The 21381-nt window shown below is 44.6% G+C and overlaps 1 protein-coding gene across 4 annotated transcripts in view; it reads right to left on the bottom strand.

The window, feature by feature from the left end:
- Positions 1–5424: 5424 nt before the first annotated feature.
- The window catches only part of TSPAN9 (tetraspanin 9), a 192056-nt gene continuing 176099 nt past the window's right edge, over positions 5425–21381 (bottom strand). For all 4 annotated transcript variants that reach the window (XM_030040921.2, XM_030040922.2, XM_041129613.1 and 1 more), the window contains 6 exons: positions 14695–14886; positions 12947–13021; positions 11264–11365; positions 10525–10656; positions 10321–10404; positions 5425–9518 (listed from right to left, as the gene is read on the bottom strand). In XM_030040921.2, coding sequence (XP_029896781.1) covers positions 9447–9518; positions 10321–10404; positions 10525–10656; positions 11264–11365; positions 12947–13021; positions 14695–14886 — 657 coding nt within the window. In that variant the 3' untranslated portion in view covers positions 5425–9446. The remainder of the gene's footprint in view (positions 9519–10320; positions 10405–10524; positions 10657–11263; positions 11366–12946; positions 13022–14694; positions 14887–21381) is intronic.

Here is a 21381-nt window from a genome sequence, read left to right on the forward strand (position 1 = left end):
TTTGTGCCCAGTTACACTGGACAGCAGAAGCAACTGTCAGTAGTTTCTTCCATGTCTGGGGAACATAGTGAGCAAGATTGAGATGATCAGAGAAAGCCCCACAGTACAAACTGTGGGGTTGGGAACCTGTGGTTGTCTGGAAAGTCTGGAGAGGATAGTCATCCATAAGAAGAACAGGTGAAATTACATCCCACATCTCTGTGTAACCTCATGGTGTCTCTTTCCACCAGCACTCAAGTGATGTGTAAGAGTGTACTGGGTCTGGCTGGGATAGAGTTAATTTTCATTGTAGCAGCATGTATGGTGCTGTGGTTTGGATTTGTGATGAAAACAGCCTTGATAACACACCTGTGTTTTGGCTATTGATGAGCAGTGCTTGCACAGCATCAAGTTTCTCTTTTCCCACTTGGTACCCCCCAGCAAGTAGGTTGGGCTTACACAAGAATTTGGAGGGGACACAAGGACAGCTGACCCAAACTGACCAAGGGGATACTGTATGCCATATAACATCATGCTCAGCAGTAAAAATGGAGAGGAGAAGGATTTGGGGAAGGCAGCCATTGCTCAAAAGACTGGCTTGGCATCGGTCTGCTTGTGGGAGGTGGTGAGTGATTGCCTTTGCATCACTTTTTCCCCCCCATTCCTCTTTCCTTCATTTACTAAACTATCTTTATCTCAACCCATGAGTGTTCTCACTTTTGCTCTCCCCATCTTGCTGGGGTTGGAGGCTGGGGGGGGTGAGTGAGATACTGTGTGGTGCTTAGCCGCAGGCGGGGGTCAAACTGCCACAAAGTGAGAAAAGAAAAACTCAAGAGTCTCTCTGCTGTACACGCAGTCAGGCTTCCACAGAGCTACAGCATGTTCCTGTAATCAAGTATCTGCACATATGTGCATCCCAGCACCTGGTCTAATCCACTCACTGCATCACCCCACTCTTTGCCCCAGGACAACACTGGTGCTATGAATTGTCAAGGGATGCGTCATAGCCAGGTGAATCTGAACCACACCTGAACCAGTGCCGAGAGGAGTTGGTGTGTGACAGTGGTTGGAGACTTCTACGGCGTGCGGAGGCACCCAGCTGCTGACCTTACCTGCTGCCTCACGTGATCTGTTGCTTGCAGGGAGGTTGGACTGGGGCTGTTGCAGAGAGCACGGAGGCATGTCTGGGCTTTGGCCTGTTACCACTGGCCTGCTCATCCGTGTGCGCACCAATGATACTGTCACGGGAGACCTTAACAAACCAAGAGTGGCTACAGGGCGCTGGAGCCCCGGTGCTGTTCTCCCTGGTCCTGCCAGTGGAGAGGAGAGGCTTGGGTAGGAGGGCACCCAACCTGCGGGTTAGCACCCGAGTGCCCAGCCGGTGTTGCGGACAGAGCTTTGGCTTTTATGCCCGTGGACGCCCTCTTTGAGGAATGGGGAGTGCTGGGGAGACACAGGATGCCACCCGGGGCTGGGGCAAGAGGAGGTTTTGCAAGAGGCTTTCCAGCTTAGCTAGGAGGGCTTGAGCCTAGGGTCTTCAGGGGATGGTGACCAAAGCCCGAAGAGAAGGGGAGGCACAGGGAGCAGGAAGGAGGCGCCGGGTGAAATGGGTGCACGGGCTTTTGTTGGCGAGCTGCAAGGGGGCACAGCAGGAGCTGGGCTTGGCCACAGCACAGGTAATGCCCTCGGTGGCCAGGGCGCACTCCCACAGCCCTCCCACTGAATAGGGAGGGCAGAGGAGGTGTGCTGCCGACAGGGTCAACTGACTTTGCCGGGCAAGGCAAGGTAAAGAACTGGGTCACGGTCCCTCCAGAGAGCCCAGTCAGGAGAAGAAGGAGACGGGGTCAGCGTGTCAGGGCCCGGAGTGCATCCCTCGTCTAGGAGTTTAGTTGGCTAAGTTAGAGTTTAGGTGGCCAAGTCCAAGTCCAGCTCCTTTGCTGATACGAGCTCTTGGGAAGAAAGCTAGGAGCAAGGGCCTGTCCCTCCTTTCCCTTGGGAACTGGTTTTAAGCAGAGGCCTTGCCGCTGGCTCCTGCTGTGTTTTACGTTGCAGCTGCGTAGCAGTCCTGTCTGTGGCTGACCTTGTACCCGCACAGTCTGGACCGTGACCCAGAGCCACTGGTTCGGCTTTCTGGCTGACCTTGGATCTGCCTCGTCACTACGGACTTGCCGGGGGATCGCTGGGCTGCACGTGACGCACTGTCTTTGGCCCTCATCCTGACCTGGACTTGCCGTTCTGCATCGTGGCTCCTTCGTGGTGAGGCCACTGCTTGCGCCTGCCTTGTTATTGCGTTGCGCTCCTGACTAGTCTTCCATGGTGGAGCAGCTAGCCCTCGGTGCTCTCTGACACAGAGGCAGGGCTGCCGACAAGGCTGCAAGGTAGGTCCAAGGTCCGCTCAGCCACGAGTGAGGCATGTACCAAGATTACAGCCCTGGACTTGAGGAAGGAAGGCTTTGGCTTGTTGAGGGACTCTGGTAGGCAGTATCCCACGGGAGTCGCCCTGGAGGGCAAGGGAGTCCAGGAGAGCCGGTCAGTCTTCAAACGCAACCTCCTCAAAGCACGAGAAGGGTCCGTCTGATGTGTGGCAAGTCTAGCAGGCCCGGCAGAAGGCCAGCATGGATGAACAGAGAACTCCTGACCGAGGTTGAGAGCGCAAAGGAAGCGCACCGAAGGCAGAAGTGGGGCCGGGCTGCTCTGGAGGAATAGAGCCATTACCTGAGCGTGGTGGGGTGGAATCTGGAAAGCCCAAAGCTCAGCTGGAGTTGAAACTAGTGAGGAACGTGGAAAGCAACACAAAGGACTTCTGTGAATACACTGGCAGTAGAAGGGAGCCTCAGAAAAAGCGGACCCTCTGCCAAATGGGGTGGGGGACCTGGTGACAAAGGACACACAGGGTGCCTTCCGTGCCTCGGCATTTACTTGCGTAAGGTCTGCTCTGAGGCCTTAGGTCCCCGAGCTTAGTGGCAAAATCTGGCAGTGGTGTGGAGACTACGTTGGGGACCAAAAGGCAAGCTGGACATACGCAAGTCCACGGGTCCACCTGCAATGGGGCCAAAGGTGCTGAGGGAGCTGACCAAAGTCACTGCAAAGCTGCTCTCCTCTTTGAGAGGTCATAGTGAGCAGGGGAGGTTCCTGATGATTTGGGGAGGCATATAGCACATCTTCTCCCCGGCCATCTCCCCCAAAAGGCAGGAAAGAGCCCCCAGAGAACTACAGGCTCGTCAGCCTAATCCCCGGCCCTGGGAAGATCACAGAGGAAATCCTCACAAAAACTACTTCCAGTTGTACGAAGGACAAGAAGCTGGTTGGGAAAAGACAGCACAGATTTACCACGGGCAAATTTGCCCAACCAACCTGCTAGCTTTCCACAGTGCGCCAAGTATTCACTTGAATGCGCGGAGAGCCGCGAGTGTTGTTCACCTGGACTGTGGTCTCTTTGCCACAGTTTCCCGTAGTAACCCTGTAGCCAAACGGTTGAGGTACGGTCTGGAAAAGTGGAAGGCAAGGTGGGTGAGTAACTGGCTGGACTAGTGGGCTTAAGGGGTTGTGATCAGCTGTTCAGACTAACTGGCAGCAAGTTTACTATTTGCATTTCTTGGGGATTGATACTGGGGCCAATACTGTTCAGTGCCTTTTTTAAAAAAGACCGCAGGTCAAGAGACATGGTCATGCCGTGCCACAGGCTCCTTCTGCACTCCTCTCAACCCATCTCAAACTCCTCCCTGTTGGTGTCTCTCAGAGAGCTACCCTGCATGCTTTCAGAGGCTGTTTGAGGCTATGTGCTTGTTTCTTCCCTGCCCTAAGCATACTGTGCATGCAGTGGGGTTCTTCTAGTCTGCTTCCTACTTTCATGTCCCTCCAGTGGTACCGTGTGTTCTCCTTGGACTCCTCTGCTTTTTTCTTGGTCTTTGTGAGGCTACTCTTTGCTCCCTCAGCATTCTTTCAGTCCTTCTCCTGTATTTTTTCACCTCTCCAAGCTACTGTATGCTCTCTGGGTCTCTTTCTTGCCTATTTTTTTCCACCTTTCTGAGGCTAGTCTTTGTTATCCTTTACATTTGCAGGCTTTATGCTATTTTCTTACCTTCTCTGAGACTACTCTGTCTTCTCTGAGGTTCTTTCTGGCTCTCTTTAGTCTCTCAGGCTCTTCAAGGCTGCTTTGTTCCCTGGGACTCTCTCAACCTCTCCACTTCTTCCCTAGCATCTCCAAAGCTCCTATGGCTGCCTTGCAGGCTTTCAGTCTGTTCCTTCCTCTCACTGAGGTGACTTTGGAGCACTTTCAGGCTTTCTGCTGTATTTCCACCCCCCCACTTTTCTGAAGTTAAACTGGGTTTTCTGGGGCTTTTTCAGTCTCTCTTCAAGGTTCGTGGCATCTCAGCAGCTACTCTTTCTCCTGGGACTTTGTCAGCCTCCTTGCTTGTTTCTTCCCTTTTCCAAGGCTATTCTCTGTTGCTCTTTCAGCCTCTCTCCTTCCTTAGCAGCTGCAGGCATACTCTCCTAGGGCTCTTTCAGAATCTCTGCTACTTTCTTGTTATTGTCAAGGTCTCTGGTGTGCTCACCATGGTTCTTTCAGGCTTTCTACTAGTTTCTTTGCCTCTTTGAGGCTACTCTGTGTTCTCCGAGTCTTTTACAGATTTTGGCTCATTTTCTCTTCTTTGGTGCTACTCTTTGGGGCACTTTCAAGCTTTCTGCCTTTTTTTTTTTTTTTTTTTTTTTGTCTTCTCTGAGGCCACCCTTGGTACTACTGGGTACTCTGGAGCTCCTTTAATATCTCTGATACTTTCTTGTTATTGCTGAGCCTCTTCGGTATTCTCTGGGGAGTCCTTTGCCTTGTCTGTTTGTTTCTTGGCCTCTTTGACACTGCTACATTTTTTTTCCTTGGGCACTCACAGGCTTTCTTCCTTTCTTTGAGGCTACTTTATGTTCTCTGAATCTCTTTCAGACTTTCTCTTGCTTTGTTGGCTTCTGCTTGGCTCCACTGTTTCATTTGGGGATCTTTCAGACCATCTTTTACTTTCCCGGCATTTGGAGGGCTCTTCTGTGATCTTTTTCTATCTCAGTGTTTAATCAATTTTCACAGTTTCTCTGAGACTTCTCAGTGTCCTCTGGATGTCTTTCAAGCTCTCTACTAATTTGTCTTCTCTTCGACTATTCTGTATTCTCTGGGACACTTGCAAACTCTTTCCTGTATTACCAGGCTCTCAAAACCAATTTGCTGTTCTTTGGGGATCTTTCACACCTATTTCTGTTTTATTAGAGTATTGTTTTGAAGGAGGATGAGAGAGGACAGGGGGAGGGATCTTTTCAGAGATGCAAGAGCTTCAAGAGCTCTGGACTTCAACTGCAGTGGAGTTGGAAGAGATCTCTGTGTCACCTTTTGGAATTTTTTTTGTTCCCTTTTGGTTTTGGTGGTAGTTGGGGTTAGGAGAGAAATGAGCTCAAAGAGGCACCTTTTAAAAAATCCTTTATTTTTATATCATCCTAGTAAAAATCTTTTATATAAAGGCGAAAGTATTGCATAGAAGAAACACTGGTGCAAACATCACCTGGTGGGAATGGCATGTTGTTTCTTAGTGTCTACTATCTACTGCACAACAGATGGCTAGCCCATAGGCAAACATCTCCAGGTTTCCCCCATGCCAGCTACAGGATGAAGCTGCTCAACTCTATGGAAAGAGATTATATCAGAGTTATGTGTGCCCTATTCCATGCTGCTCCCAAGAACCATCTGCTGGGAAAACCCCCTTTTCCTTCTTGCCTTCTCTATGCCTGACTAATACGTTGCCCAAGAAAGACCATGAGGATCAGTTCGGCTGCCCTCTGCTTGCACCTTTCCTGTGTGTGAGTTTGTATTTCATGCATAGAAATGGTGGGTGGACACAGGATAGGAGAGTTGGCCTAACATGACCATAGTCCAGGAACTCAATGCATGACACATACAAGGCATCTTCTGTCATCTTGGAGACATTTATGCCATCAATTTTCTCATCTCACATGCTACTTAGCTATGGACACTTCTTTTGAGTGCCCTCCACCTGGGCTTCCTATAACTAACAGCCTTGGTACCACCAGGAGGGAACAGAATTCACTGCTATCACTTCAACAGCTTTCAAGTAGAGGTTCTTCACGCGGTTCTCCTATTATGTCTCTACTTAAGTTCTGCTGCAGCTTCCAAGCGTGAAGCACAGTGAGACAGCAGGTACGCTACAGTCTGAAGGAACACTCGGAGAAACAGCACATTCACACACTTGAACTGTGCTTTCATGAATTAGAGATACAGAGAGGTATGCATTTATACAAATCAATATTTGTGTATATTAAAGATACTTTTACTCAGTATCAGTTTTTATTTAAAAACATGCTAAAAACTTATAGTTAAATAATCAGAGTGACATTTGGGGAAAACACACAGACAGCCACCCACCAGCATAAGCAAAAAAAGTGCATACATACATGAGCCAAAGCTCCCTTTGACCAGTTTACAGGACAGTTAGTGCCTTCTCTGACAAACTGACTGATGCAGCCTCACACTTTCCAGGGCTGTTTTTTGTTGCCTAGAAAATGGCATTACTTTCCTGCTCCTTTCAGGATGTCTGTCATCACCTCCCACATCAGAGAGTCAGCTAGAGACACAAATCAGCCCTGCTTTTGACTCCCTTCCTGTAGGTGGCTTCATAGAGATGAATACATGAAGCTTGTGTAACTATCTCACTTAATACTGTGCTTAAAATGCCAAAAGTAGTCATAAAAAAAAGATTTCAGGATCTATGCTGCTAGATCGTGAAATGGAATGAAGCATTCTAGAAAAATAAGTTTGGATGGAAGGCAAAGTAGCTGAGTTTGCAACTACACATTTCATCTCTGAGTTACTCATAAACATTTTTTATTTCCTTATTACTTTCACTAATATATTTTACCATATTTTGTACAAAAACTGACTGCAGATTAAAATTTAAGATGTGGCAGGTACCACTGTGCGACCCAAAAGGACAGAGATGATGCTCCTGCTCAGCCCTGCACCCTGCTCTTTTTGAACACCAGAGAAAGCTAGAGAAAGCTAAGCACCTCTGCCCAAAGGGAGAATGCAGTGGAGCCATCAGATGAAAATCGTCCTGTCTTTTCTTGCAAAAATGGGAACGCATCTTAGCAACTTCGGATACAGTCTTACATGTAGCAGCAAGTACATTGGGCATCAGGGCCCCTTCTTCAACATGGAACATCCATCTCCAGTGGGGCTCAGATGCACCTGGTCCCAATTTTTGTTAGAAATGGAAGTAAAACTGGATTCAGTTTCTGTGCTTTCCCTCTGCTTCTTCCCTGACTCTTTCAAAGGCAATCCAAGTGAAATAGCTGAACCCATATGGCATTGTCTGCTTCAGTGGGAAAGAAGAGCCCTGTGAAACTTTGGGCATTGTGCTCATATGGGCAAGGGCCATGCTCTAAGAATAGTAACCTCCTTCTTCACTGCAACACCCAAATTCATCTCTATCTCCCACACATTCACACTTCTTCCTGTCACACTGATTTCATAGGAACTCAAAAAAGTGACACATAGGCCACAAAAAACACTATTGCTGCCAGATGTACAGATGCATGCAGGACCTACTAGGAAGATAAACAGGGGACTAAAAACTCCCAGATATGAAGTGGCTCAACAGCTATTTCAGCCCACAAGGAAAAGATAAGGTGAATGATACAATGTAAATGATACCTTTTAAGAGTTTAAAGTATAAATATTCAGACTGGACATTAAGAGAAAACTTGTTTACCAGAGGAGTAGTTTGACATGGCATTGCTCTGAAAGGCACAACATCTCCATCCTCAACAGTTTCTGAAACTCAGCCCAATAATGTCACAGTAAACTGCACCTCACATAGATGACAGTACCCCTTTGAGAGTGACATTGGATGAGGTAACCTCTGAAGGTCACTTCTGACTGCTGCTAATACAAAAAGCAGTGTTTCTTTCAGAGCTGAGTCGAGCCCTGACTGGCATTAAATCAGAACATCCTCCAATGTCTGAGCCTTTCCTTCTTCCTTCACAAAACAGCAAAAACCTGGAACAACTGGCAAATGGGGGCTGCCTGCAACGAAGCAGCATTCAAACTAGAGAAATACATGTTCAAGTTTTCTAACAGGAATGTTGGTAAAAAAATTGCATTGCAGTGAGGTCTGAACTACCCCATTGGATGGACTTGGCAATTCGTCAGCAAGAACCAATTCTGTACTGAAGGTGTGACAAACACGTACTGTCTCTGAGTGCTGTTTTGGAAATTGCCCCTTCCCTGCATCATCTGGTCACCTTTAATCCAACCGCATTTTCCAGCTCAGGGAGACAGCTGTCATCTGCCTGAGGAAACCCCTTCAATGAAGGGTATGGCACGACAATGTTGCCATCAAATTGCCATCCCCTTCCCTCATATCCAGCAGCATCCCATGCCTTGGGCAAACTTTTTGAAACAGACAACACAATCCGTGAAGTCTGCTGCCAACTGGCCAGTAGGTCAGACTGCAATCTCTCGCCTTCATGCCAGGGAGCAGTAACTTGCTTAGTCAGTACTTTTAGCTTTCAAAGCAGCACGATATCAAAGCGGCCTGACACTGCTTTGGGTGAGTAAAGGCATTGGAACTTTGCCTCACAGGAGTAGGAAGCTCACCATCTGGTCCAATGGGAAGGCATTGCATTCCCTCTGAGGAAAGAGCCTCTGATTTGAAAGGAACCACCTTTGTTACAGTAAGGGCATCAAGGCCCTGATAAAGGTAGATGATGCCTCCCCATGGACTTGAGAAAAGTTACATCTTTATTTGCTCGCACCAACTGTCAACTCTGAAAAACATGTCCTCTGGAGATCGCACAGTGGTTCCCAAATTAATGTACAATAAATGTGTAAAACCAAAAACAGTAAGAAGTTATAAGTCAGGCAACTAAATTCTAAGCTATATCCATCATAATAATCATCATCATCATTATCATAATAAAAAAGTATACACCGTAAGGTACAAGAAGCTGCAGAGCAAAGCAGCTCCAATTCCTAGGACTCTCAGTTAGAGTGGCTTTTCCGAGTCTTCCAGTAAATTGGACATGAGGGTTGAAAACTTAATGGAAGACTTTGAAGAATTCTCCCTTGAAGTTGAACACACATCATTTTTGCACATATAGCATGGATTAGTAGAGCAAAACATGTTCTTAAGTTAAGAAACATTCTTAAAGCAGATCTATGATTTCGTGTAGAAAATCCATTTGTTTGGGGGGTTTCCCCCCTCTTTGGCAAATAAATGGCAAATGTGAAACAGACAAAAAAATGAGTCAAATAACAAGCTGTGGTAATAACTGGACAAGTAACAACAAAGTAGATCGGTCAATGGGACGGATTCCCTCAGCAGGGCTAGGCTTGATACTCTTTGAGGTCATTCCTTTTGTTCATTTTTATGATGAGTCAGAAGGGTTGATGTGATAATGTTTCAGAGGCTTTAGGCATCATATTTTTTGCCAGTCCTGTGAATCTGCTGGAAGAGTGTCATGGAGAAGGCCATGCCAAGAATCTGAAGGAAAACAAAGAATAAGGGCTTCAGTACAGGGAGGCTGCCAAAACTGCACTGCTGACCTGTGTTCATGGTCCAGCTGTAGTTTTAAAAGACAATCTACACTAGCCATATCTCTCAAGCTTCAAACTGATCAGTAAACTTGGATCTGTGCTGTTCAGGCACACAGTGATGTCCAGAGATGTATCTGTCAGAGCATGGATAGAGGCAAAAAGCTCTCAGGGCTCTTTATCATACATGCAACAGTTTTTCAGAATCAATACACGAGTCACTCTTCCTTTTTACCCAACAACTTGTGCTTGTTTAGCCAGATAACTGTAACTGAAAACATCAGATTCTGGTATGCTCCTCCAAAAGTACAGCAGTAATACAGGAACCCCAAAACCTTAACGGATTATAATGGATACTCCTGCATTTCTTTTTTAAAACACGTTAACCTACTCAGTTCAGTGGCCATGATTTGACTCATTTTGGCAATTTCTAGAACTTCCTTCCAAAATTTAAATAAACAGTTCTCTAAGGGACAGCATAAGAAATGCCTAAACATGGGAACTCCAAAGTGGTGCTCTGAAGTCAAAATGCAGGTAAGCAAAACCCTACCATAGCATGTCTGCTTTGCGGGACTGACTACTGACCTGCTTCCTTTCTGAGCAGATGGCCTTAAATGAACTCATAAAACAAATCTGACATTTTTGAAATCATGATCAAACTCAAAGCGACTGAGCACCACTTTTCACACAGCAGAATCAAGAATGCTGACAGCAAATCAAAGCCATGCTGACAAACATCATACCAGTATTACCTGCATTATGAGGATGCACATCCCAACTGAACCAAGGACATGCTTATTCTCATCGAACCAGGTCATAACTCTCTCATAACATCCCTGAAATGATGAAAGATGAAAATTGAAATCCCAAGGTCACGTTTTCTTTCATGTGCATTCCCTCTATTTTCTTCCTTCCCACCCCTCCCTAAGCCTTGTCCTGGGCAAAGCGAGCCTTACCGTTTTCCACACTAATTCGGTGGAGTTCCGTCCACAGTCTTGTGAGTTTTCCGTACAACATCGGTCTGGGACAGTGTTTTCTCCCAGCACTGGGTACCAATCCGTAAAGTCATTCACACCACAGCATTTCATCTGTGGCAAAAGTAAAGGATTAATAAATTAACTAGCACAATTTGTGACTCATGCACCACCACAAACTTTTACTTCCACTAAACCACTACATATTTTCAAAAGGGCTGCCACAACACTTTTATATTTTTAAAGTGCTTTGTGCTCAGTGATCACTAAAACGAAATACTTAACGACATGAAAAAAGAAAATAAATGGTCCCATGCCTAAGGTCTGTTAGTCTTCTTGTCACAGAGACATGAGCCCAAACACCAAAACCTAAGGTAATCTGCCCACAACTGCTGAACAGCAAAAGCCTAGCTGCCAAAGCTGCAGTTCTACCTATGCAGTTCTACCCATGCAGGTTCCGCTGCTTGTCCTCTGTTTCAGATCATCTCTGTGCCTGTGATAAGCGCAGAGAATCTCAGAGAGAGGTAAGCATCTTTCAACTTACAGAGTACACTTTGATCCTGTGTTTCACAGTACTCCCCTGGATGTTCAAGAGTGCAAAATCAGAAACAAAAGCCTGCATTATCCAACTTTTAGACTTGGCATTGATGCCACAGTTAACAGACTGCAGCTGCCTTTATGGCCAAATTGTTATTTTTCTTCTACTGAGAAAATACGTTACCTCTGCTTGAATGATATTCCATGCATTTTTCAGTCCAACATTATTTTCTGAATTGTATAGCTTCATACCTTCCTTCAAATCCTTCTTTGCACTCTCACTGACCTGCATCATGTAAAAAATACAGAAACTCAACGCACTGCTGTTTAGAGGAAAGGAACAAATGGTACAGACTTGCACATAGAATGTATCTCCCTTACCTTCTCTCACCACAAACTTAACCTGGGTAGAAAAGCTCCATCATAGCTTCAAGACTCTCACAAGTCAGTGGGACCTTTCAGCACCTGCCAAGGCCTAGTCTCTCCCTCAGATTGCAAAATACTGGATTAATTCTCATGAGACAGGAGACCAAACAGCTTCCCCTCTACTAAGAGTCCATCACACAGTCATCATCTGATTCAAACTAAGTGAAGAGGGATCAGCAGAGATCTGCTGAGTTTACTTTTAACTGTGCCAGAGATAGCTGTTGGCAATACCCACAGCAGCCTCTCTTCCCTGTAAGCTATGGCCTACTTTAATTTGCTAATATCATTAACACCAGAGTCCCAGCCTCCCAACCTTAACATAGTTATCCCTTGAACAGGTTCAGGCAGGCTATAATAAATGGCCAATACAAAATCAATTGAAAAAGGGCATTATTACTGTTCTCCTTGTGTGGACAGGCTTCTAGGATTTATGATTTTCAAATGTGTTCTTTCTTTAGAGGAGGAAGTTGGAATGCTTAATGGGAGATCTGAGATGTCCCATTTCTTGTATAAATTTCAGTCTGAGCCTGGAGTCCTGGATGCAGGTAGAATGTACCTTGGCTCTGACAGCAGTGAGCTGGCAGCAGAGAAAGGATTAACCTATGGTTCCTGGCATAAAGGTCAACTATATTATAAGATCTGTTTCATCCCTCTTTGACATCCCATTCAAAACCAGAAGTTCACCGCAGCTCCCTGAAAGTGGCAGGCATCATAATGACAACCTGGGAAGAGATACAAATCTGGTAGGAGCTCAGTTTTAAAATCAGTCTGGACATGCTCATACTGTAAGGCTCTGTCCTGTGTTTAGCAGTTCTCCAGTTCCCCAAGGATATTTCCAGTCTTGCCAATCTGACAGGCCAGCCAGTTGTGCCTACTTCACTTACGCTCTACTAGAAAGCAGGTTCCTCCAGATGGGCTTTATGAGAAGCTGCCTCTTGATCTGCCCCACACCCTTGTCAAACTCTCTGGGACTGCCCAGTCAAGTGAGACAGCTGGTGGCATCTGGAATAACCTGTGAATATCCCAGGCCTCTCTCCTCCGGTCCTGTTCAGGGTTGGCCCTAAGAAGCTAACCAGGTCTTAAGCAGGATCTCCCACAACCCAGGTCCACAAGATGATCAGCTTCTTGCAGAGACATCAAACAGCTATGTTGAAGGCTGTCTTAGCTTTTAGGGGAAGACTAAAAGGGAGGCCCTGGACCATGGTTTTATTTCAGGGAGGAAATTGTAAAGCTCAGGGGGTTCTTCTCTCCTGTTTGTCTTCCTTATCACTTCCTCCTCCCCCTGCAGAAGCAGTTTACAGAAAACAGCCAAGATCTCAAGGTTAAACCTTCACCAAAGTGAAGAGCAAGGAGAACCCACATACCTCCATCAAAGAAAAGCAAACTGAACCTGGTTTACATGCTAGTACAGATAATTAATCTATATGGCATATTTGCTTACCTTGTCCATATAAACAAAGAACAAAATGAGTAATATCAGCTCTGCCAGGAGAATTATCAGCAAAACGATGAAAAACTAAAACAAAGAAAAAACAGACAGTGTATACATACTTGCCAACTAGAGAGCAAACCTGGGGCTGCTAGAAACTCTGAAGACTATAGACCTTGTCCTCTAAGCCTTTCCTCTACTGCCAGAACCATGCAAGTTTGATTTCAAACTATTCAGGTATATTAATACTATATTGCCAGTAAAGCTCCTGTACGTCTCACCATCAATGAGGAAGCTCACTGTCTAGCACTCTCTACATCTTAGGTTTTGCCCTACTACCAGCTTGCAGGTTTCAGCAATGCTTTTGTCTTGCTTTTTTTTTGACTGCTGTCACAGCACGCAGCCCTGGTAGTCTCTTTCCTTCACATAGACTATAGAACAGATGCTAAACCCATTACCACAAAGATCAATAGGACGTGCCTGAGGAGCGATTCCCTAGCAGGTGGGCTTTAACCACATCTGACTGCCTGTTGGAATAGTCATTGTTTTACTCAACATTTCTATTGCCAGCTCTCTGTAGCTGAAATCTCTCTCTGTAGGGGCATCCCAAGTGTGAGCTCCAGTAGTTTTTCACTACTGTTCATGCCCACTAGTTGCCTTTATGTTCTAGTTGACTGCCACATAGGCATGGCATCCCCCACACGGATGTAGTATGTAGTGCAGCAAGCTCTCCAATTGGAAACTCATGATAGTTATGATAGTATGAAAAGACTTTTGCAGAACCTTGTAAGAATATAAACACACTTAAAAAAAAAAACCAAACTCAGCTGGTGTTGCAGTTGTGTAGATGAACGACATAGACCTCATTACTATTCTCTGTTTGCTTTCCTAGTGGTACAATGTACAAAACAAAGCAACAGATAGCAAAAAATAGGAGCACACTTGTCCTCCAGTTTAATACTCTGAGGTGGTCTAAGGAATGCTGCCCAGCTGTTCCCCAACACTATGTAAGGGAGAGTTTTACACAAGGAAAACTCATGTGCTCCTTAATGTCACAGCACCTGTGATTCATAAGCTGTGACTCAACTGGAAGCTGTCTGCTTTGAAAGCCCTCCTCTCACCTTCTGCCACAATACCTCTCTCCTTGGGGTGGGGAGAAACATGATGAAGCCTCCTGGGTTTATGCAAGAGGAGTGACCCACACTGTGTTTTTTGAGAGGGGTTACCAACCTCTGTGCTTCAGGGCTGGACAAAGACTGCCAAGGATCAGATTTTTCTTTTTTATTGGTAAGGCCTGGCAGAGACCTTGACTTCTTAACTTTAGGTCAGATGGTTTCCACCAACCTCTGACAAAGGCCTTAGATAAGGGCAAAGTAGAAAATAGCCATGAGAGGCTTTGAGTGGTGTCCAAAAGCAGCTGTGGCTTAGGATTTTTCAGCCAATCTTTCTAACAGACATTTCCAGAAGGGCTATCCAGGTTGACCCTAGAGTTCATGTTTAACCATTCAGAGGTAACTGATAGTAATTTGCTTTGCTGTCTAATACATTAGGGCACACAGTAACAAGGATTCATTTGCTAATACACCAATGATATCACTGTGAACAAAGGTGTGGGATGTCATACTGCAAGCATACAGAAGATTGAAAGCCAAGAGCAATGTTACAGTGATCAACAAGACTATTTTGCACCAGTCATTTAAATAAAATAATAACAAAGCAACAATCACTGGTCTTAGTGAAAAGAAGTATTGACATCTTACGCTCAACAGGAGGCACTTGTTTTCCTTGATAGCACCTAGGCAGCCCAGAAAGCCGGTCACCATGATGACTGTGCCAATGGCAATGACTAGGTTGGCAGCTGAAAGCGACGGAAAGCTGGGAGAAAATGTGGCGAAGTTTCCTTGCGACACTGACAGCCAGATGCCCACACCCAGCAGCCCACAGCCACATAACTGCAAAGAGATAAACCAAAGAAAAGTTTCACTGTCAAAATAAATGGCACTGGCTCCTTCCCCCCGACCCTGAAAGGAAAGAATTTCTCAAGCAAATTTTCAGGTAACTGTTCTGCAGTAATGCTCTCATTGGCTTGGTGCTGAAACAAAGTGAAAGTAAATGTTCTTACCTAGACTTGGTCGTGTCACCTATACTTATAAATCTATTCAAAAGCCACTGGATGGCAGAATTCTCTTTTTAAAGATTCAGCACATGAAACCAGGGCTACCCATGATCTCCCAACAGCACAACCCAATGCAATTTTTCCGTAGGAAGACAAAAAATGTTATTTGAAGGAATGCTCTATTGCACTTTATTTCTGCAGTCATCTACAATGTCTCAGAGTACCCAGCCCTGTATTTCCTCATCCTGGGGCAAGCAAGGAAGTCCTGGAGATAATTACAATCAATAGTATCATTTCAATAAATATTTGTCATAAAATGCCCAGTCCCAGTAGCCAGGTTGGGTTTTAGTATGAGTTCTCATAGCTTTACTGTTGTTTGCCAGTGCTCAATGTCACAAAAACCAGATTTCCAGGTTTATTATCTACAGGAAGTTCAATTTCTGCTACTCTATCAGTGAGAGAACCTGAAGGAAATGCAAAGCTGCTAATAAAACATAAAATTAACTTCACTTTGCTTCTCACTCTTAACAATACCATGTCTGGTTAAGGAAATAAGGTTTCCCACCCTAAGTCACGGGGCAGGTCTTCAGAACAATGGCCAAGTTGCACTACAGGGGGCCTAAAAGCTGGCCATCTTTTAGTACTTGCTCAAAATGGCTGTTATACAACTTCCCATCTGATCACTGTGCAGTGAAATCAGAAGTAGGAGTTAGTCGCACTTTCATTAAATCTGTGAGCTACTGAACAGTACAATTACAGTTTCCTACCAAATCTAGCCTTTGCGAAGGTCAGAAGTTAGATTCACATCACCTTCACTGGGACGGGGATCAGAGTACACCCCCACCCCCACACACTCAGAGTATTTTGTCCCAATTTACTTGGACCACTGCATGGGAAAACCAAACTAGCACCTAATCATTACTGACAGTGATATCCCAAAGGTGCTGGTGCTCATCTGTCAGCAGTGAGGATCAAGAGGAACAAAAGTTCTTGCCATCTGGCAGGTTCACCACACCAAGCCCACCCCATTGTGCTTGCATAAACTTACAACTTTTACTCAAACTGGAAATTCAATGTCAGAGAACAGTACCTCCACTAAAACAGGGTTCAGTCCTGCCTTGTGATGAGCACTAATCTGGCATGATGAAGAGCTACAGACCTAACTTTATGGGCAAATATCCCCACTTCTGTCTGAGGTGATTTTAGCAGCAGGGCAGATAGTTCAGGGTACAACTGGCTCCTTTTGGGCTTGCTGCTTCACAACACATGAAAGAAAAACTAGAATAGTATCTTCTTGCATTCATGTCACCTTATCTATGAGTCAGGCTTATATTTTCATAATCATATGCATGTTTATTTTCTTTTACTTCCCCTGTGACCCTTCTGTCCCCTCTGAGCCCTCTTCCTAGTTTGCTTGAAGCTTTTGAAACTGCTTTGCATCTAGGGAGATTCACCAGTTTGGTGAAGAATTGTGACCAGGAGTAGGCCTTATGCAAGATGCTCACAGGCATTCCCATGGAAAGTGGACTAAAGCGTCTCCCAATGTACCAAGTCCGTAAGAGCTAACATCACGCAAAGCATAAAACTATAGGGTTGTGTAGGCAGAGAAAGAGAATAAGAGATGGAGATTAACTATACTGCATTGGTGGTTATTTCCAGGCCACCTTGCACCTAAGCATTAGCTTAGCAATCTGGAACCACCCCCTCAACTGTCTGAAGCTCACAAGCACATGCATTGGGTAACACAGAGGAAATTTTCAGCATTCTTGTCAGGAGGCTGGGAAGCACCTCTGCTTCCAAAACTCAACACACAATAACTCCACAGAGTAAGCTGGGGAGCTTTACATCACTGGGTGTGGATAAATGTCACAACATCTGTTTCCTGTAACAGGGCTGGATGCAGCTGCAACATGAGTGTGTGTAGCAGGAAAAAGTCAAATAGCTACTATCCCTATGAAAAGACTGGTACAAAACATACACGTGCATGTGGCAGGAAAGGGCTACAGGACTTTGATCTCTTCCCCCAAATCCGTCCTCTCCACTTAATAGTCTTGAAGTGATTTCTCATTGCCTTTCATGATACATCAGCAAGGTCAATGGGAACTTGGAGTAGTAGAGAACTGGGGAGGGGGAATGCAAAACAGAAGCCTCCTGACCACATTCTGCTGAAGGACCCAGTGGGCATGACCACAGGTTTAAACTGTCTGCAGTTCATGGAATCAGTCACCCTATTGCTCCTGCTTTAAATTTCATCTACTGTGTCCTTGAATTGGCAGTTTTGGTGCCTCAAGCCCTCTCAGGAATCCACTCTGTGGCTCAGCTGCTTCAGCCTTTAGATGAGAACTGCAGGCAGTTGCTCAAGCTGAGAGCTTGATGGTTCAGGAGGTTAAAAGCAGCTCTCACCACGCAACATTCATTTAAGGTTTTAAATGGCATTTCTAAGCTGCCAGGGCTGTACATTGCCAATAGCTGATGGCACTTCAATCAATGACTTCATGACACTCCATGGGTGAGACTGTAAATGTTTCCAAAGAAATTTCTACTAAAGACTGAAATTGTTCAGTGTAACTTTCCTTCAGAATCTGAATTTAGACTTTAAAGGTTATTCACAAACATGGAATGAAACTCCTTGGAATTTCATACTCTATTAGGCTCAGAAATCACAGCCCTAGCTCAAGTGTTTTGAAAGAGGGTAGTGAATTCTGGAATCCTCAGGCCAAAAGGCTTACAGCAGAAGGGCAAGTAAAGGACAAAAAGCACATGTGATCAATAGAAATATCAGCCCATGAAGAGCTGCACCTCATTATCCAACTCCAGTTATGAGGATAGTAGCAAAAGAGGTAGAAGAAAGAAGCCCTTAGCAGCATCTCATTACCATTTGAAAAAAAACAGCACAAACCTTGACAGAGATTAGTCTAGAAGAGAAAGGTGGCTAGGAAATTACTCTAGAAGGCTCGTGTTTATGTTTATTTAGACAAAGTTAGAAGCAGCTAATTGCTTAGATGAGGGAAGGGAGAGCTACCTTCAAGTGTAGGAAATCAGGAAGGTGACAGGCCCATTGGTGCTCCATGGGATGGACATGAAGACAGAAAAGGACCAAGAGCAGAAGGAGGATCAAAGCTGGAGAGCAGAAAAATGGACAGATGGCCTCTGTCCCTCTGACAGAGTCTCAGTTCAGGAGACCCTCTATATATGCTTCCATACAGGAGAGATCATTTCTTCACTTGCTTGTGGTAGCCACCCTAGTGTTTTGGTAAACGCGGGAACAAAACACTTTGCTTTTTGGCAGAAGACCGGTCACCTACTGCACCTTCACCTTTCCACAGTGCCTCTAGCAGGGAAGAAGCATTTGACACTTGATGTGAAACGTTTGCAACAAAGGTCTTGTGGATTAGCAACACACCTGTGCTGTCCCTGGGCAGACCACTATGGAGATACAACTTGAATGCCAGACATCTGAACACGTTTGGAGAAGAGTCCTTTACAATGTGAAATGAAGCGGTATGTCAGCTGAGGCAGCAGACATGTCCGCATTTGCTCCTTCTTCCTGCAATTCTAATGTCCCGCTGAAGACAACCATGGACTAACTCCTTTCCAACTGCTGTAGTGATTGGGTTAACATGCCAAAGTGCGCACTGTGATTACAGTTCCCATCAGACCTTTCTGACAACACCCATTAGTGCACTACTACCATTACACCATAGGATCTGCACTGATCACGCTCTCACCATGGCTGATTCCCAAGCCCACTAGGCAAGCTAAGGGAAGTTCTCCTTTTCAAAGATTTTTACCTCCCAAAGTAAGTTTTCTCCATCCCTAAATTACACTGAAAGTTCAGATTACATACAAGAAATCAGGTGATGGAGGGGCTATTAAAGACCAAGGCTGATCTATGCAAATAGGATTATCTACAATGACTGAAGAGAGTAAATAGTCAAGAAAATTTGCAAGAGATCTGATAAAAGACATGACATCCTAACAACTTCCACAAGGTGGCATCCTATACCAAATAGCACTAACAGTTTAAGTCAATTTTCTTTTTTTTCTCCTCTCCAGAGTGCCTCAATTTTTGTGCTTTCTTCTCTGTTTTTATCTCTTTCTACAGAGTAGCAGTATAGTTGATGCTAAAATTTATGCTTTAAACCTTAGGTCCCAGGACAAATGCTTTTTTCACTCATGCTTCTTAAAAAAATCCCAAATTCCACTGACTTGGGACTTAATTGCATACACCCATACCAACCAAAACTAGCCAGAATTCTAGGAATAAAACAGCTTTCCCTGTCACTTTATTCTTTACCTGTCTCATTTTTTATGCAACGTGAACACTGTAAAAATGCTCTCACAGCTATTTATTCTCATAGGATCCACCTCTTTCTGTTCAGTACAACTGAATCCTGGAGAGTGAAAGCACCAAAAATATATCAAGTCATCTTATTAATTCCTTTTTCACCATATAATTAAATAATATGTGCTGCTTGGTATTTAATTGCGTGAGAGTGATGGCCCTGACATTCCTTCCCCAAGGAAATGGTTCACCAGCATAAAAAATTTCACTGGATTTTTCTTCTCAAAAAATGTTGGCTCATTTCTCTCTCATGATTAGAAATTATCATCCTCCAGGCAACCATCAAATCCTGGTGTTTATGTCATGAAGGTAACTGCAGAACCCTATCATAAAGTCAGTCACATACATGGATACACACACCCTTACTTATAGGGTAATTCAGTCGAGATATGGCATGCATATTTTGAGCTTGAAAGCAAACAAAAGGAACACCAACCTCCCTCACAGTTTCTCCCTCACTTTGCTATTTCACTATCAAAGCCTGAATTCTCTTCAGTACCTCAACATCTATCATCATCACTGTGCCCAGAAAACATACAGCGTTCTAGGAAACATTAAGAGTCTCAAATGCTTCAAGAGAAATTAGAACTCCAGACAAACCCAGAGAGAAAGAAACCCAAAAGCAAGTCTTTCCCTGTCAAGTGCTATCATCAGAGTGGGAAAGGGGCTTTTTTCTTTTATTCTGGATTTTTGAGCATTGTGTGAACTAATAACAACAATACAAACTTTGACAATAGAGCATCATATCCAGGTTTAGTTGCCTTAACCTAAAGAAGATATAGTAAGAGTTTACAAGACCTAGGGAAGGACAACACAGATGGTCAGAGGTATGCCAAGACTGACATATTGTACAGAAGGAGACTGTGCACAGGATTATCTAGCCTGGGAGGAATTATTAGACAGGATGTGAATGAAATATTCACAACTCTAGAGGTCAGTATGAAAACCGAACAGCCTGTCTGTTTAATCTTTTCCAATAATAGGAACAAGGGGAATATTAGCAAGCATTATGTAGTATATTTGGCTTCACATAACTGAGAAGTAAATTGATAAATTACGCCTTACAAGAATTATGTATTGTGGCCACAATTGTCAGTAAGGGCTAGATAATTTTATTTGTTGGCAACAGCATTTGTAGTTTGTTAGCATATACACAAATAATGACATTTCATGCTTCCTGGAGTAAGATACCATGCTTCTCAGAGTAAGATAATGCATGCAGAATCCATCAAAACTACCAAGCAGCAAACAAGTTGGTGTGAAGAAGGGGTAGGATATGCCATTCTGATAAGGTTTATTAACAGAATAATATTGATAGACTTACCCTTGAAGTAAGTCATTGAACAGCATCAGGAAACAGCAATCTGATAAGGAAAGCACTACCAAGAGGAAAAGGGATATGGCCATACTCTTGTTGGCTTTTGCCATCATTCCATCCCATGCACACAACGCGTAACGGAAAAGCCGCACAACTAGGTGTGTGAGAGAGGAAGAGTGGAGGGAAGATTTATTCTTGGCATCAGACTTTCTACTGCTGGTTAAACACCAGGGGAGCTCTTAACAAACTTGGAATAGAAGAGAGACATCTAGAAACCAAATACTGAGAGACAACCACTGGGGACAAAAAGAAGCAGTGAGTGTCTCAGTTTGTACCTCCACTTTGAATAACATGCCTTGGGCCATCTGTGGCCCAGTTACAGAGAATAGAAAGCTCCCCACCTTCCTCTGTGCTGTGTTAAAACAGGCAACCCAACCTTGCTTGAAGCAAAGATGATACAGTGAAAAATACATGGAACAGCTTAAATATGGCCCCCACAAAAATGGCCCAAAGCACAGGAGGTTTGTTATGAGCATGATTGCGAAAATAAGTGTCAATGCTGGGAAATGATTTCAGGACAACTGCAGTGCAAAAAGACACTCTGAATTAGGCTTTGACAGGCCTCTATTTAAACAATAAATCAACAGGGAAATGACCTGCACCAAAAG

The sequence above is a fragment of the Aquila chrysaetos genome, chromosome 17 (genome assembly GCF_900496995.4).
Source record: "Aquila chrysaetos chrysaetos chromosome 17, bAquChr1.4, whole genome shotgun sequence".
NCBI classification, from domain to species: Eukaryota; Metazoa; Chordata; class Aves; order Accipitriformes; family Accipitridae; genus Aquila; species Aquila chrysaetos.